This window comes from Leptosomus discolor, chromosome 4 (assembly GCF_034619465.1).
Source record: "Leptosomus discolor isolate bLepDis1 chromosome 4, bLepDis1.hap2, whole genome shotgun sequence".
Taxonomy (NCBI): domain Eukaryota; kingdom Metazoa; phylum Chordata; class Aves; order Leptosomiformes; family Leptosomidae; genus Leptosomus; species Leptosomus discolor.
Window position 1 is genome coordinate 25,671,965 of NC_141394.1, and position 18,095 is coordinate 25,690,059.

The 18,095-nt window shown below is 42.8% G+C and overlaps 1 protein-coding gene across 2 annotated transcripts in view; it reads left to right on the plus strand.

Moving 5' to 3' along the window:
- Positions 1-3,247, plus strand: part of LEF1 (lymphoid enhancer binding factor 1) — a 69,264-nt gene extending 66,017 nt beyond the window's left edge. For both annotated transcript variants that reach the window (XM_086464720.1, XM_086464722.1), the window contains one exon: positions 3,168-3,247. In XM_086464720.1, the coding sequence (XP_086320846.1) occupies positions 3,168-3,247 (80 nt within the window). The remainder of the gene's footprint in view (positions 1-3,167) is intronic.
- Positions 3,248-18,095: the final 14,848 nt, after the last annotated feature.

An 18,095-nucleotide genomic window follows, 5' to 3' on the forward strand; every position in this document is an offset into this window, starting at 1 on the left:
GGGAGGACTTCTGATCCCCCTCTGATGCTCTTACCCTCAGCCATTGAGTCCAGGCTTGTTAGGAGGCTTTAGTTTTACTGTAATGATTCCTGAAATACAGTTTTATCACTTCAGTAGTAAGGCTTTTCTTTTTATACTGAATTATTGTTCAATTTTATTTCTGTTTCTTACTGGAGGTGTGGGGTTTTTTTCCCCTTTCCTCCTTCGGTCAGATGTACACTGCAAATGGCACAGACAGTGCCTCCTATTGTGGCTCAGGCTCAAGACTTCACATATGTAAAATGTGACTTGCAGCACTTTCTTTGAAGCCTAACCACAGCCAGGGAGCTGTAATTGCAGTCTTTGATTGAGCCGACTTCACTTGTGGATTGGGCTTTGCTAGGGCATGCCTCGCTTGGCGAGACTTCAGCTACAGCCCCCCAGTGAAGCCTTAGATGTGGGAAGTCTTCAGTCTCCTTAGCACATGCCTGTGGTTTCTTGAAAAGAATCCTGATTTGACCTGTTTTATATCTGTAAGGCAACACCATCGTCATTTGTATTTTTTTAGGTATTATTTGGTTTATCAGCAGTAGAAGCAATTTCCAGCGTGTAGCCTTAATGTGCAGCTGGGGAAAGGCTGGGTTCTAGATGCTGTTTTCAAGAAAGCTACTGTGTAATTTGCTGTACTGCAGTATTCACTTAAAAATAAAAATATTTGGGGCTTCACTGTGCCTAGCCCCTTGCAGAATTGCAGTAGTGTCTGCAGCCTCCCTATTGGAGGGAGGGATAATTGGGTGCCGAGAGGGGCTATGAAAGGAGGCAGCGCTGCGAAAGCGGCGCTTGGATTGAGAAGGAAGCGACGGGCGCTGTTTGAAAAAGCTGAGGGCCAGAGCAAGGCCGCGGTCGTTATTTTAACCTCCTGACTTCAAAGACAGCTTGCTGGTAAGGGAAGGGGGGAGGAGGCAGGGAACCATCTCAACAGAAGAGCATTTCATTTCCTTCGGTGAAGTAGACATTCCTGGCTGCTAATGGGGAGTAGCTCTGAATCACAGCGCTTGTATCGGACTGCTGTGAACTACTGGCCTGGCGCCTCAAGGCCATTCCTCAACAGGAAGCTGAATGTTTTCATGTAAGACTGAGAGGAAAACCTTCCCAGGAAGAGTAACCTGGACCAAACCTTTGAAAATCCAGGATGAAAAGGCACAAAATAAATATAAAGCTGCAGGGTGCTCTCCCCAGTGTTCCTCTGGTGTTTGCTTGGCCTCTCTTTCGTGCTCCTTGGAAAGGTAGAGCCCTTCGCAGCTCTTTGATCCGCATGTGTTACGGAGCGCTGTGCTACTTTATAAAAAAAAAAAAAAAAAGGCAGGAAGCTCTGAAGGCTTTTTTTAGTTGGGACTTGGGCTGGTTTTATGAGGAAATAGGAACTGAATTAGTCAATACAGACCACCTCTGTTGAAACCACTGGTTTGCCAGTGGACTTTCAGCTGTTCCATTTAAGAGGCCACGGTGGCTTTAAATGTCCTTCTGTGGCTACCAGCAGCAGGTGAAAATTACTCATTATGTATCAGGGATGGTGGTATTTGGGGGAGGGGAGAGCGTCCTAATTAAAGCTATGCAGGACAGTTTGATATAAATTGTTTTTGTTCTTTTTACCTTACTTAGTCTGCAGCTAAACTTCTTCAGTGGCCTCAACTTTGCACTAAAACAATGGTCATGTGGGTGGCCTCTGAGGAGGAGTCAACTTGTCTAGTGAGATTCTGGGTCCTCAGGTTGCACTCACTAAAATCAAAGGGTCCCAAATCAGTTTTGGAGGCTTTCTACCCTGGACTACATTAGCTGGGTAACTCCCAATTCAGGCTGTACTCAACCAGTACGGGCAAAATGCTTTGCGTTCGAATGGCTTACGTGGAAGCTGCAGCAGATGGGAGGTGGGTGCCCAGTTGTAAATGGCCCTGGTTTAAATACTGCTGCTGTAGTATTTGCTGATTAATTCTGTTTGTGACTCTTCCAGGCTCAAGTGGTCTATTATGATTAGTCTAACAGAAGTTTGACTTGTGGTTTAAAACATTTCTTCATAAACTTGTTCTGTCTTGCCTTGCGTGATTCAAGGCACTGGCAGCAGATCCTCTTCATGTGACTAAGCATTTTGTGTTTCTTCGGGTGAAAATTCACTCACCTTCTCCTCCGAACTGCATTCCTGTGCTAATATTGGTCGTTGTCAAAAGCTCTGCTCATTGAACCCTCTACTTGTTTGGCAGCTGAGTAGTACCTGGAGGCCTAGAGGTTGAGATACCAGTAATCCTGAGACCATTACTGGAGAGCATGTGTCCGTCTGTGGAAAAATGCCTGACTCATGAGACAGTCTTTGGGTGGAGTCCCTGTTATAACGCAGTTGCCTGGGTCAGAAGGGCAGGGGTGATAGTTGAGTTAGCAATTGCAAAAGCCAGCTGATGTAACCCAGAAACGTAATAATCAAGAACTGATCCTTTCTGGATGAGCAATACCTATTAAGGCTTGCACTGTTGGCCTTCTCACATGCTGCAAGAGCACAAAATCCTTCCAAGATCGTAGTGAACTTTACTGCTAAGAAAGAGGCCCATGCCTCTTACACGACTGGAAGACGTTCCCTACCCTGCTGAAGAGCAGAATAAATCCTTCCCAGTTGGATGGATGCATGGTAGGGTCAGTGTTCACACAAGCCTCACCCACCACATTCCTCTACCCAGCTGCCTACAGAAGACAGCATTTCTTCATTTCTGCAGGGAGTAGAGCTTGAGGCACTGAAGTAGAGGTTTAATTGACATCAGCCACTGTAGTACCAAAGCCTGAGGATGTCTAGTTTTGTAACAGATGTCTGGGTCAAATGCTGTAGATAAATGAAATCGACTACAGAAGGGAATTACTTCTGTAATATGTTGAGAGTCTAAATAGCTTTAAAACCCACCTTTTTAGTTGGCATGGACATCTATTTACAATCCAAAGCACTCTCCATAAATATTTTTGCAAACGTCAAGCAAGAGCAAGCAGCACTTAACTTTGACATTGCAAACAAACATACATTCTGCTAATACAGTTTTGAAATACAGTTACAGTGACCCGTCACCAGCTTCTTTCAAGGATTTTTGTTTTTTAAAGAAAAAAGGCTTCATATAGTCTTTATCTCTCTCTCCCCCCCCCCCCCCCCGCAGGTGGGAAAAGAAATGCTTTCTCAACTTGCAAAGCAAAGGCGGCGACACCAGGACCCCTTCTGGAGATGGAAGCTTGTTAAACCCTAGGTGTGTCCTTCATCCACACAGACCACCCCCAAGGAGTCTGTCTAGGATGTCATTCACCCTGATGTCACTGCTAGAGACACTGAATCATAAAGACAATCACTGCCAAAATCCTTCACTATCACGAGGTCCAGCCCCGATATAAATAGAGCAAATGAGCTCCTGGGTCAGCAGAGCAGCTTTTGTCTTCACTCCACCTCTGCCTTGCACTCTTAAGCCCCCGTCTCATCTGTGTCCACATCGAGTCAGCAAACAAAGTAGTGTGGCTGCCTCTGCCTGCTTCAGCCAAGAGAGTAACGTAGACCACAGCTGCCCCATACAGCACATCGAGGAACGGAATTTGCCTGGACCAGGATGACACGCTCGACCTTCCTTTTATTTAATGGTGCGACAGGATCAATTTTGGGTTTAGCTTTTTTAAGAAACTTGAATGCTTTTATATTTTAACTTTTAGTTTGTAATTTCTTTGGTGTATATTTTACTAGGTATGAGCTTTTAAACAAGTGTCAGAAATCAGAAATACTTTTTAAATAAAAGGGGTTTGTGTTTTTTTTTTTTGTTTGTTTGTTCTGACAGAGGAAAAACCTGTATGGAAAAAAGGTGGCTTTTTTGTTAAACTATTTGTAACAAATAGTGGCCTCTCAGTCTATATAATACAGTGTCCTATAGAACTAAATAAATGTAACAACAGTCAGCTGGTCAGTAGACACATCAGTCTTGCATCATCTACTCTGTAAACATAAGCAATACATCCAGCAAATCTGACTGCAGTGAGTTCTCCTTCTCACCCATTCCCCTTCTCCTTGTAAAAAGCCCAGCACTTGAATTATTACTTCAATTGTTCTGTATTTGTATCTGTTTTTGTTAGCCTGTTAGTGGGATTTTATGCCAGTTGTTGAAATGAGCATTGATGTACCCATTTTTTAAAATAGTAAGGCACAGCCTTTGCCAAAAATACTGTCAACCGATTTTTTTTTTGTCATTCCAGTTTGAGTTAATGTGCTGAGCATTTGTTTTTTAATAAAAGCTTTGTAATAAAACTCAAGTCAATTGTCTGGCTTAAAAGAAATGAGAATGGCTTCCACCAGAATCCCTCGAAGGTCGCAGCAAGCCCAGGAAGGCACAGTCACTTCTAAGGCTGAAGACTTTTGGCTCAGTCTTCCCATGTAGGAGATGCAATGGGGCCGTTTGGCTGTTTGCTCACCTGACGTACAGTCATTTTGGGAGGTTACTTTCTTCTTCTTCCAGAAGAAAGCAGAAGCCTTTTCTTTTCATACCAGGAGTAAGGAACGGGCAGGCTCACCGCTCCCTTACGCTTCTCAAATTTGGCCCAAGTGGAAGTACCAGAGTCTGTGATCCCTCCCTCTGTCTTCAGTTTCCTACTAATATCTTAGCGAATGCAGCAGTGGTTTTAAGCTATGATTAGGAATATGGATTCCTGTCTTTCTGGATGCAGTCTATGCCCACACAAGGGGTAGGAGCCTGCAGTTAAATTTCTTACAGCTGTATAAATTATCCTGCAGTCTGGGACTGGAGCTGGCTGCAGAATCAGCTGTGGAGGGCCTGGTTTCATGGTGTCAGATCCAGAGAGTCGCCATGGCCTGCCTACTGCCAGTGGTGCCCCTGAGACATTCCTGCAATAGCAGGCAGCTCCTCTGCACCCTTCAAAACTGAAAACAGGCCCCAAACACTAACAAACATCAATTTTTCTGACACCTTTTGTTCAGGGAATGGTATTCCACAGCTTGGAAAAACAGACACAGCTTCCTGACTTCTACTGAAGGACTTCAACAGGAGAAAAGCCATAAATAAGCTACTTCAATGGTTTGTGAGCACCACTGCTCAAAAGAAACAGGATGAACTGTACATTGAGTCAGCATACCTTGTATTCTAGCTCCTCAATCTTGCTGGGTGTGAGACTGGACTGAGTCAAGCTTGAGCTACAAGAAATGACATAGGCAAGTTGCTGCCTAAGGAAGCTCTCTGATTAGATTGTTTATAACTGACCCTTAAACTCTGTTGCATAAGAAATTCCATAATTACAAATATTATAAAACAGCTTCCTCTTAAGACAGCATGCACTGGACACAAACCAAATTGTAAGACTGTAACCAGCATTATCAGTTCTTGCAATATTTATTTCTAGCAACTAGTGATGCCGTTAATGTGATGGGTTGACCCTGGCTGGATGCCAGGTGCCCACCAAAGCTGCTCTATCACTCCCCTCGTCATCTGCACAGGGGAGAGGAACTGTAACAACAGACTCGTGGGTCAAGATAAAGACAGAGGGATCACTCAGCAATTACCATCATGGGCAAACCAGACTCGACTTGGGGAAATTAAATTAATTTATTACCAGTCAAATCAGAGAAGAGTAATGAGAAATAAAACCAAATCTTAAAACACCTTCCCCCCACCCCTCCCTTCTTCCCAGGCTTAACTGTATTCCTGATTTCTCTACCTTCTCCCCCCAAGCAGCGCAGGGGAACAGGGAATGGGGGTTGCAGTCAGTCCATCACACATTGTCTCTGCTGCTCCTTCCTCCTCAGGGGCAGGACTCCTCACACTCTTCCCCTGCTCCAGCCTGGGGTCCCTCTCACAGGAGATGGTCCTCCACGAACTTCTCCAATGCGAGTCCTTCCTGTGGGCTGCAGTTCTTCATGAACTGCTCCAGCGTGGGTCCCTTCCATGGGGTGCAGTCCTTCAGGTAGAGACTGCTCCAGCGTGGGTCCCCCACAGGGTCACAAGTCCTGCCAGCAAACCCTCTCCAGTGTGGGCTCCTCTCTCTGTGGGTCCACAGGTCCTGCCAGGACCCTGCTCCAGAGTGGGCTTCCCATGGGGTCACAGCCCTCTCCAGGCATCCACCTGCTCTGGCATGGGGTCCTCCATGGGCTGCAGGTAGATCTCTGCTCCACCATGGACCTCCATGGGCTGCAGGGGGACAACCTGCCTCACCGTTGTCTTCACCATGGGCTAGAGGGGGAACCTCTGCTCCAGCGCCTGGAGCACCTCCTCCCCTGCTTCTTCACTGACCTTGGTGTCTGCAAAGTTGTTTCTCTCACATGTTCTCACTCGCCCCTTTGGCTGCAGTTGCACAGATTTTTTTCCTCCTTCTTAAACATGTTATCCCAGAGGTGCTGCCACCATCGCTGATGGGCTCGGCCTTGGCCAGCGCTGGGTCCATCTTGGAGCTGGCTGGCATTGGCTCTGTTGGACATGGGGGAAGCTTCTAGCAGCTTCTCATACAAGCCACCTCTGAAGTCCCACTGCTACCAAAACCTTGCCACGCAAACTCAATACAGTTAAAAAAAAGAGCAAAACAAGTGACCAGGCAAGGGAATGGTCTCAGAAGGCAGGAGAAAAGACCTCTGAGAGAACAGCAGCTGTATACTGGAGTTTTGCAAGACTTGGCTAAGCTTCCATTCCAGTCAATTATCCCAGCCTTTGCTGGAAACCTGTCTGGTTTTTGGGTTGGGGTTTGGGTTTGTTTTTAAAGGGAAAAAAAGCAAGTACTTTAGTGCGGTAATTGTTCTAAATCAAGGATTACTGCAGTGAGTTCTGTAAATTACATGTTCCAAACATAACAGTTCTTTTTAAAACTTTTTAAAACACAACTACTTTATTTAGGTTTTTTAATGGCTACTTAAAAAGCCACTTACTCATTTTGCAAAAAAAAAAAAAAAAAATTGTTCTCAATAGAGGTGTTAGCTTTATGTAGCACGTTGTCCCAAACACACTATGTAGTGACCAGTTAAGGACGAAAGGTCTTTCAGCTCTAATAGTGAAGGAGAAAAAGAATTCAGGAGCTAAAAATAACATCTCTGCTGTTAACATACAGTGAGTGAGCACCATGTGTTGGGCTCATTCATAGATCAAAGACCTTTCACATAGAGCAACTATGCGAAAGGTTAACTAATATGCAAGGCGGGTACATGAGAGTACCTGAACCAGAGTAACGGCACTACCCTGGAATACCCTCTGTGACTTGGGTCAGTGTCCGCTCCTGCCCCCCGCTGCTAATCGGCATTTGTTCCTGTGGGACTGAAGAAGCAAATCGACCTGGGCCCTCACTGTGTCACACCAGCTTGTCAGTGGAGACAGATGAGCTAGTAAAAATAGCCTAGTGATGATGGTGTTACCCTGGCAGTAAGACTAGGTTTAAATCCTTGTGACACCAAATGAATTATTCCAGGTGAGACTCAAAAATTACACCTAAATTCCTGATGTGCAATTTAGGCAGAAGTCAGCAGCTAACCATGCCTCTCTTGTGTGCCTGAGGAGATTATTACACTGTATTTCCCACAGAAAATGTCTTTAAGGACTTAAATGCTCCTACCTAATGGCTGAGTTAATTATCCAGATGCTTCTGTACAAGCATTCATAAACCCACTCTCTCCCTTCATACTTCATTCCATGCATGTGCCAAAACCAGTTCTCCACAGATCATGGTACAGGTAGTCCCATTCATAAACACAGGAGATGCCCTAGCAGCTAGGAAACACAGGTCCTTCCCCCTTCCCTCACCAAAAAAAAACAGCAAAGGGCAAAGACACAGAACAGGGTGGTTGAGCCAGGATTATTTACAGCTAATCAAGCCAACATCACAGGACGGTCTGGCTCCTCAGGCTTCTGGATCACCTGGACCAGAGCCATTTCCCCCCTGCTACATAAAAGAACAATGCTCCAGGCTAACTTTGGCTTCTTACACAGCAAGTGATGACAGATTGACTAGTTGTGCTTATAGGGACTCACCAGCTCTAGAGAATTATCTTCCGTTTCAGTTTCCGCTTTGGATTAGGCAACAGAAAAGACAGTAAGTCAGTTGTGCAAGTGGTAGCTCAATGGTTAGATCAATTTGCAGCAAATGTGGGACCTTAAGGACCCAATCCTTGCTCCAGGCTGTAGGACAGCAGAACCTGAACCGTCAGTCATCCGTGCTCCTTTGAAACCTCTGCAGTGCGCAAGGCTCTCAATGAACCATTCCATTTCCTGATGGCCTCCTGCTCTGATCTTCGTGACGGCAAATTAGGCTAAAGCAAGCCAGGCAGAAAATGAAGGACACTGCAGAGAGAAAGAAATGCCCACTAACCTCTCCAATAACCCAACTGCGTTCACCAGGTGGCTAACATGCCTGGAAGCCTCTCCTCCAGCCTAAGGACCTAATAATACAAAGTAGAACATTATGGGGGAAAGAAGTGACTCCACAAATAGCCAGAAGCCTGTCAGCTATGAAGACATGTCTCCTAAGTCAGGTCAGTGACAAAACTACTGGGCTAGGAAGGAAGTTAGCCAAAAGGAGAGCAGCTGTAACAGGAAAATGGCCTGCTGTAAACACAGACGTTCTGAGACGAAGCCAAAAACCTAGAAAGTGTGCCTGAACACATTCATTTTTCCACATAACAGGCAAGGAAGAGAACCTCTGGATTAACGTATCAATTTACCCTGTGAGTGTCCTCACGGATACAAAGATCAGCTTTAGAAAGCAAGCAAGCAAACAGGCATCTGCAGCCCCAGGAAAAGAGACCTATCTGCCAGAAATACGGGAAAATAACTTCTTAACCACGAGCTTTCTGCCAGGTCAAAGCAAGGACTAAAATTCTGCTCCCCATCCTCCCAGGTAACTACTCATACCTTCAGGCCATGGGCTTTAAATGACGTCTTCTCTCTAACTCGCACACTCCTCCTGCAACAACCATAACTCCACTGAGCCACAGAAGCAGCATCTGCTTGGCTGAGATAACAGTCACTGCTTACCTGGTCTGGGATGCTAGTTCTCTTCCTGTGAATGACACATTTCAGTAAACTCACACATCCCACCTCCCAGAAGCCCAGCACAAAACTACAAAAAAGTGACAGGTTTGTTCATCCTTCTCAGCTATGGAAAACCAACATGGACTAGAGCTAGGAGAAAAATTTCCATCTGCCTTATACTAGGAGAGCAACTCACCCAAGAACTGGTCTGTCCTGTTCACGGGGGTGAGAAAAGGTAACTATGACAAAATAAAATCTTCAGCAGAATAAGAAAAATAACATACAACTTAATGGTGGTCAAAACACTTATTTGGAGAGGCAACTCTGAATTTGGACTAGTCTCCTACAGCTAAGAAAACTGGCTAAAAAGTCCTGCAGGATATTGATTAGGCTGAAGTATGACTTCTTTCAAGACAGAGAGAACGAGCCACAGAAACAAGGACTCGGGTCTTGACAAAGCAAAATGCTATATAAGGGTTAGTTTTTCTCAGCACCTTCATGTGAAAGTGAAGTGCTGGGCAATAAAAGGAGACAGTACACACTAGAACGTGGCGGTGGATACACCCCTTGACTGAGATGAAGTTTCAAAGCCCAAGATGGACAAGATTCTTAAAATCCAGTTGCTGCTTTTGCTACCCTGAAATATGTTTCCTTCTTATTCTCCTCCTGTGAAATCTATTTTCTTTTGTCATGAGTAACAACATCAGCAACAACTTCTTCCTCTCCACTCAATCCTAAATTAGATAGGCAAGAATCATATTTGCAAACAAACCATGTGGCAGAACAACCACTGCTTTTTTTCTATAAAAACCTGCCAGCTCAAACTCTACCCGACTTTTTAGTACAATGTCCTGTAAGAAGTCACAATCAAAACACCTTAATCTAAGGTCCCTCAACAGTTTTAACAGTAAGTGCTTTTAGTCACTGTTTGAAAATTCAGATTTTATAAGGGAGATTTTGACACACGGTCTAAAAGTTTCCCTTTGTGTGGGACTGGTATAACTGCATGACTCAGAAATAAAACCACTCACAGCACTCATTTAACCACCAAGAAGTCTAGTTCTGCCTATACTGGTATTCTAAAGCAGTTACTCCCTACTTTACTTTTTTTTTTTTTTAATTTTACTTTTTTGTGTGTGTGAATTTACTGGCTTTACTGAAACAGAATAGCAAGCAATTTCTCAATATCCAGGCAGTTTATTCCCTTCTTCCTCTGGTCCATTTGATTTAACTCCTGCTCTAGGGTTTCTCTGTCCTCCCACTTCTCTTTGACTGATTACTCTGCTCTTGCCCTGTCCTCATGGGCAGGTGCAGCTCTCACCCACTGGGAAGCAGTCTCCCTTTTCCAATGACCTGATGCTGGATTTCCTATGAACATAAAAAGATGGACTTAGATCTAGCCCAGGTCTAACACCTATACTGTATCTTCATTCAGTCCAGTTTGGAAATAAATCCATTTGAAGAACGAATGGGGGAAACCCAACTATTTTCAAGTCAATTTAAGGAAGAATTTCCCCATGTATCTGTTCCCCAAACACATTCCAAGGATGGTACTTCTTTAGCTCACAGCTATGTTGTGAGGATCAGATACAATTACATGTAACTAGTGTAAACCAAAGAGAAGAATTAAGGCATATCTTAAATGAGATGCATACAACTACACTATGGGTATAGTTATTACAGCTACTAATACACAATTATATAAACATGGGCTATACTGTATTTATCAACCGACATTTGAAGAATTCTTCAGATCACCTTACCCCAACAGCTGTCTCACTAGCTTAACCCCTTGTCATTTTTGTTTGGGCTCACTTCCAGAGGCAGTGGTGACAACTCAGGGAAGAGTTAAGAGAACAGAGGAAGTTGATGGCCGTGGATTTAAGTGTTTCACCTGAACTATTTTCTATTGTGCACTATTGTAGCATGACCCTTCCATGATCCCAGGGAAGCGCAGAGAGACACTTAGGCCAAGGGCTGTAACTAAGCAGAAGTAACAGCTCACAGAAAAGACAAAATGGAAAAGCATTAACACCAGTTCCACCCACCCACCGCTACTATGATTGCTTAACACTGAAGACCAGGCAGCGCTTCCTCACCTGTCCCTTTACCAGATTTCATCCCATTTTTTTCAGGCATTATGGCCAATACTTAGTTAAATTAGGTAATTTAGAGACAGGGCAACAAAATAAAAGCGATTTTTCAAAATCACATCCACTAGAAACTTTCCTCCTCCTTGTAATGTTAGCTGCCGCTGTAGAAAAGCTCTACCCTTTGCCAAAAAGCAGCCTGTGGGTGAAGATCGTGTCTGCTGTACAATCATTTGACATATTCATCATCATTTGACATCATTCTTCCCTTCCATCAGCATGCTACTTTAAATGTCACGTGTCAATAAGCTAAGCAACGTTTTCAGCTGTAAACCTGCACAAATAATCTTTAAGAGTATAACTCTGCCCTTGGGGTAAACTATATGCTCAACTTTTACTCTGAGACAACCAAATGTCCTTACAAATTTAGATCCAAGTAACAATACTGGCTTCAGTTCATAGATTTGCCAGTTTAGCGTCAACTTAGGCAACAATAGCTTTCAGTCTTAGCCAAAAATAAAATGCCAAGACTCTATGAAGGAGAAAGACTTCTTCCTCAGTTCCAATTAATGCTTTTGTTTAAAGAAATAAAAAAGATGGTATCAAGAAGACCACTTACGTGAAATTAACAGCATCTCCCCCCCCATATTCTCTCTCTACTTCAAAAAACTCATCTCTCCAGGACTGAATATATTACATTCTCCAAGTATCTTCTGTCTCCTACTCTAAAGTACGCAATTTAAATGCTTATCATAGATCTCTCTTCACAGATACTGCCATCTTCTTAAAAGCACCCTGACTGGATTTTAGAATCCACAGCGTCATTCAAATCAGCTCTCTCTCAATGAAGTATTTCCCTGTAGCCTATTTCACCCATGCTCCTTCCTTAAAAGACTCACACAAGGTTTTTTTGGGCACTTAAAACATTATTTGGGTGCCTAACTTTCACTGCTCACTCTCTGACACTAATGTCATGATAGCACCAGGAAATCAACCCGTAAGTTGTGATAACCCTTTGGCGCAAAAGAAAGTGAAGCGGGAGGGTGAAGAAATCGGGAGGCAGTATTTTTTTCTGACTGTTAGAAGCATGGCCTGATTGCTACTGCCTGAAATCACTAATTCGCAACAATAGCAGTTTTGTTCCTGCAACTGATTCTGTTTAAGAAAGGATGTAAACACCAAACAGAGGAGGAAACGACTGAAAATTGCTGTTTTCTTTCATGTTTTCTCAAGAACTGAAAGGGGGTGGGAGAACTTGTCATTAAAATCCATGCCAGTTCTCTCCTAATTTAATCACCCATTCTTTTGAAAATTAAGCTCAAGATTTAAATAAAACTGGGACCCCCCCCCAAATCAGGCTCTTCCATAAATACCTCTTCTTTTAAGTTCTGAGAGATATTTCAGTGCTGAAAAGAAATCATTGGAAGCTAGATGCCTCACCTGCTTAGACGTTCTGGAAAACATCTCTAGGCTTCCAACTGAAACAAAAGGCTTTTAGAAATCTCTAAATTGCAAAGAAGAAAGAATAGCAACATCAGCTGTAGGGAAACCATTAGCCCTCTTGTCATTTTCAGAGAAATAAGGACTCCAAGCAGTTGTCAGAAACATTTTACCTTGTACAACCTCTTTAGAGAAAACCAACAACTAAAAAGCCTGTGAAATACAAATGCAGTGTATCTTACACCTGCTTATGCTTGCAGCTTTGTAGGATTCAAAACAGCAGGTCTCAAGCAAAGTTAATGTAAAGTAGTTGAAGATTCTGAGCTGAAGCAAGGGCTTCCAACGGCCACAGTGCTGCAGCCCAGCTCAGGGCATCACTGCACGCTGAGGAGGAGTCAGGGAACAGAGTGGTCCCTTCATCAGATCATAGACCACTACATCACCGACACAGGCCCTGCCTCCAGCAGAGCAGACAGAGCTCAGTCTGCGCACAATCAAAACCCACTTATTGTAAAGGCGTGGGTTTACCAATTTCTATTGCACAAACGTTTAATAGATCCACTTGAGTATGCAGGGATAATTAAGCAAAAAAAAGGGGGATTTTATTTGGTGCTAATTCACCACATGCAAATTCCAGCTGTTTACTCTAGACCTACCGCCAAGCATACACTTCTTCCCACAGCTCATCAGAAAGCCTCTTGCTGGTGAAAGTGGTTAATCCACAAGATTTTTGTTGCTGAAGCCAAGACTCCAAATGGGGGGTTTAGGTTACTAATGACAAAAATTTTGCATTCTTTAACTAGCGAATACTGTAAGGGTTTGTCCGTTTACAGAAAACCACCCTAGAAGCGGTTGCTGGCAGAAAAACAGGACCAGAATAGAAGACACTGTTACCAGGCAGGACAGAGATGCACCAAGCAAAGCAGCAGTGAACAACAGGCTAGGAAAAAATCCTGTTATCTGGCAGTATGAAACAGCCAAAGTAAGCGACAAGTTCCTTAGTGCCCGCCAAGCAAAAGCCTTGTGCTAAAATATCCTCCTGTGCCCTGGCCAACTTACAGTATCTGACCCAAGGCTGGAAACAACACTTGGCCTTATGCCTCACTGTGATGCCTCATGCCACCACATGACAGAAGAAATGGCTCCTTAATAACTGAGTTTGGTGTTTTGTATTATTCCTACCCAGAAACAAGCAAAACATCCAGGCAGCATTAGAGCTTCATGGTGCTACTTTCTCTGCAAGGAATGCATTGCTGCCAGTTATTTGCAATTTATAGAAAACCTCAAAGGGAATAAAAGAGAAGAGCGAATTGGACAAGTGCAAAGCTGCTTTGTGGGCATACAAACCTAAATCTGATTAATATAATATCAGTAACAACCCCAGACCTCATTACGTACTGTTCTGTGATCACATACATTTAACTTAAGACTCTGCATAGCACTGCATTTATAAATGGAAAAGTATACTGGATAGCAAATGGTACATAAAAAGGGATTTCAGTTTTAACATGAACTTTTGAGAAGATCATAAAATTCAAGACAGATCATTCTACAAATCATCTTTACAGTTACCAGATTGCGGCTCTACTTAACCCTTCTCTAGCAGAATTCAGCAAAAGCACTTCCCTCTGGCTGTGAACAACAGGAAAAGCTACTGAAAGAACATATAACATGAAAAAAATCTCTCTCAAAAGAATGATAGCATCTGCTTTTGCTTGTGGTCTCAGCTCTTCCAAAAAGCCCAGGGAAACAGGCATTGTTCAGATCACTTTTATAATTGCTCACGTGGTTGCAGGTGACTGCTGTGGTTCTAGTTAGAAAGGTAAGAACATAGCACCATAGCTACAGGCGCAAGAAGACTACTGCCTCTCTTGAAAAAATTAATTCCAAAACTGTCAGCTGTAAATTTGTAGGGAAAGTTGGTCACTACAAAACTACAAAAACTGCTTCTGGTTTGCCCACATCTTTAAAGCCATCTGGTATTGTAAAGTGGCTTTCTTTAGGTGTAAGAATAACAAACATGAGTTAAACTTTGGCAATTATATGTTGATAGCTTAATAAACATTATTAGTATGAACATTTGCAATAACCATCAGTTATATATCTATCAAAATGGACACAACCTTGAAGAGCAATACTCTGAGACATGGAAAACATTTTGTATCTCATGATGCTACACAGTGGGTGCCTACACAAAGAATTCACTAGAGAACAACAAGCATCTGTAGTTTCACACAAGTTCTCCAATCTCTCTGCAATGAGAAGAATTTTTCAGGAAATAAAAAAAAATCAGAAGTGCCTTCCCAAAGCAGCAGCAGAAACAGCACACGCTTTCTCATGGGCGATCATATTCTTTACACACACACCCCCCTCCCAAAGAACAATGCAATCCCATCACCTTTACGCTACTCCACTGCGCACACCCAACTGACCCAACTGTGCTCGGGGATCTCACACCTCAATGCTGCATTGCAATTAAAGTACAAAGTAACGCAACAGAGATTGTTTGCTGGTACCTACATCCTCTAGCACCTCCCTTTCTGACCACAGGAATATGTTACACTGAGTTAGCTTACACCTAACTCATCTGCAGACTTTACTGACCAAATCCCAGTACCAAGTCAGGAACACACAAGACCTATTCACAGCAAGACAACCTTTTGGGCAGGAGAACTAGAAATAACGTTTTGAGATGCTTCTCTTTCTAGTAACAAGTACAGATTTAACCAATCACATCTTGCTACACTTAGCTTTATACAGCAAGTTTCTTATTTTTTTCTTCTCCAGTCTGATAAACGTTCACTAATTTATTGTAAGTGGATCTACAGAAAACATCAATTAACAAACCTCAAAAGTTTCACAGATATCTGGAAGTGTGGGAAGAGCCTTTTCCACAGAGCAAACATCAGAAGAAGAACTGCCAAATACAGCATTAAGAAAACAAAACCAAAACAAAACTCTGAATCTTATTTTGAGGCCACTACCATGATTTTCAGAGGTCTGATTTGCCGCTGGAGCACTGAGCTGGTAGTACTGGATCTCATGGCTCTGAAAAGTCCATGCTAGACGCTGGAGTTAACTCCTTTCTTGTCAATAGCCTGTTGCATTATAGCAACTGGTTTTTGAAGGACATTTGCATTGTCACTTCAAAACCCTTGAGTCAGATGGTTTGGGGAAAAATACAACTTAGACATCTAAGAAAGAAAAAAAGATACTTTTTCATGTTGTTTTATGCAGTTGCTCAGTCAACTCTTCTTCCTACTGTGTAAAATAAGGCATAGGTTCACAAAACTTCCATCTGGACAGAGCCGAGCTATTTACTTCAAGGCAGCTACCAATTTCCAGGGGCTAAACTTCATCAGCATACAATTACTATACATTAAATTCTTTGACAATGCTGCCTTCCCAACTAAATTCCTACCAAGATGATGTTCTGCAACTCCCCACAATGAAGGAACAAACTCCACTTTCCATTCCAGATTAAAGAAAAATAATCTCCTACAGCAATATACTGGAAAACCTCAATGACTTTTGCAAACACAGGTGAAGATTCAGGACATCTTCAGGACATCTGCACTCAACAAACAGGTAGCTCTCACTACTGACCCACATACAAGTATTATTGTGCTCAGTGCCATTAATGGAGAATATTTCATTCATTAGAGCAAAGCCAAATTATAACTTCTACACACCAAATTCCTCTTTGGATCAAACTTTATTGCCACCTCTTGCACTTTATACTCCATAAGCTGCTCATGCAGATCATCCTCCTCCAGTCCAATTAGGATTCCGCTTTCAGCTCTCTCTGTAAAGTCTGCTGTGCTCCTGTCTTCTCCCCAGCCGCGTAAGCAGCTAGGATGACCATAAACGGAGCACGTTTGGCAGCTGAAATGACCCAGATGCTGAATCTGGAGCCATCTTCCCAGCTGCAGTAGCTGGGCTCATGTTCTACTCCTCAGCTGTTGACTGCTAAGCTGCCCTCAAGCTGTGCCAAGTGTACATCTCACAGCTTTGACCAAAGTGGGGCAAATGCTCTGAATCTGTGAGGCCTGCTGACAAAAAGGATAATGAAGACTAAAGGTTTTAAAAGTAGGCAGTGAGGGAAACCAAACACCCTTCCTCCTTCCTGTTCTACCCCTCATCTTCTTCCACAATCTCTTTCCCCTATTAATAAAAATTCAGGAAGAGTTGACTGGTGACAGCAGGTCCAATGTACCACATCCTAGTCTGAGATACTGACTTAGCAGGAGATTCCCCTCCACTTATCAACACTACATGCAGTGGATGGTGGCTCCTGTACCTCCGCATCAAGTCACAGGCATAGCAAGGGCTGGGAAATAATCTTTATTGAGGGAAAGGTGGAGACAGACAATTCCTTTATTTCATTACTCATTCTTTAAGCCTCCTAGACATCTCTGAACAGTCAAAGCCGCAGAAATTCTTGTATAAATCAGAAGCCACTACTTAATATCCTACTTCTGACCAATGACATCATGATCTTGAATCCAAGGGACTTCTACCTCCTCCATGCCTCCTCACTGAGGAGCAAAAGAAAAGGCATATCTTGATTCAATGGCCTCAGTCATTCATTTACCACTATACATTCTGATCTAGATTTAAGGGAGAGTATTTGAAGTTTTGGCCCTTTACCTCCTCTCTGCTCATCCTGGCACAGCACTCCACCTGCTGATAAAATAAGCCATCCCCACCTACTGGTAAAGTACCTCCTCATGGCCTATTCGGTACAGAGAAAAAGAAGTCTCTTCTGAAATAGCAAGCCAAACTTACAAACGCCTCTCTCAGGTTTCTTGTATGTATCACATACATACATACATGTTGTACCCATTAGAGGTCCTGAAAGGAGAACACTGTTCTAGAGAAAGTTTTCTTTTCTAAAATATCACATTTAATTGCGAAAAATACTTTGTACATTTAATATTAAATAGCCTATGCCTTGCTATAAACCTAGGCATTTCCAAGTTAAAAATAAAGATGATCTTCCAAGTAAAGGGAGCAGCATCAAGTTCATTCTGCCTAAATGTTTTTCTAAAAAAACAGCATTTTTTAAGACACATGAGTAATACACTTTCCCATTCTCAATTACTACTGAAAACAGTAGTTCTGAGGCTAACTTCACCCTGCAACACTTAAAAGTCACTAAACTGAATTACAGGCACTAACTTTCAAGTGAAACAGACTTCAGATGCAAGAAGTGGACAGTAGTTTAGGAAAAACAATTCAACTTAACAACATTAGTAAAGGAAAAAGACTATCTACAGGACCAGTTCTTTCCTTTAACCCTCTTCTTTCAAGAGAAGTGACTCAAAATCATCTGTAATTAGGAACAAGGATCCAACAAACCAACAGTTTTTATTCTCTACTCAAGAGATTTCTTGTGTGATCATGTGCAAGGAAATCAACGTCTGTCAGCGGCAGTTTTTTTAGATGCAATCTGAATTAGACGTTGGGGGAGGGGGGAAGAGGCAACTTAGAGTTACATAATTACTCATTATTTCTTTAATTAAAATATATAGATAAGCACTCAGCTTGCAGATCCAAAATA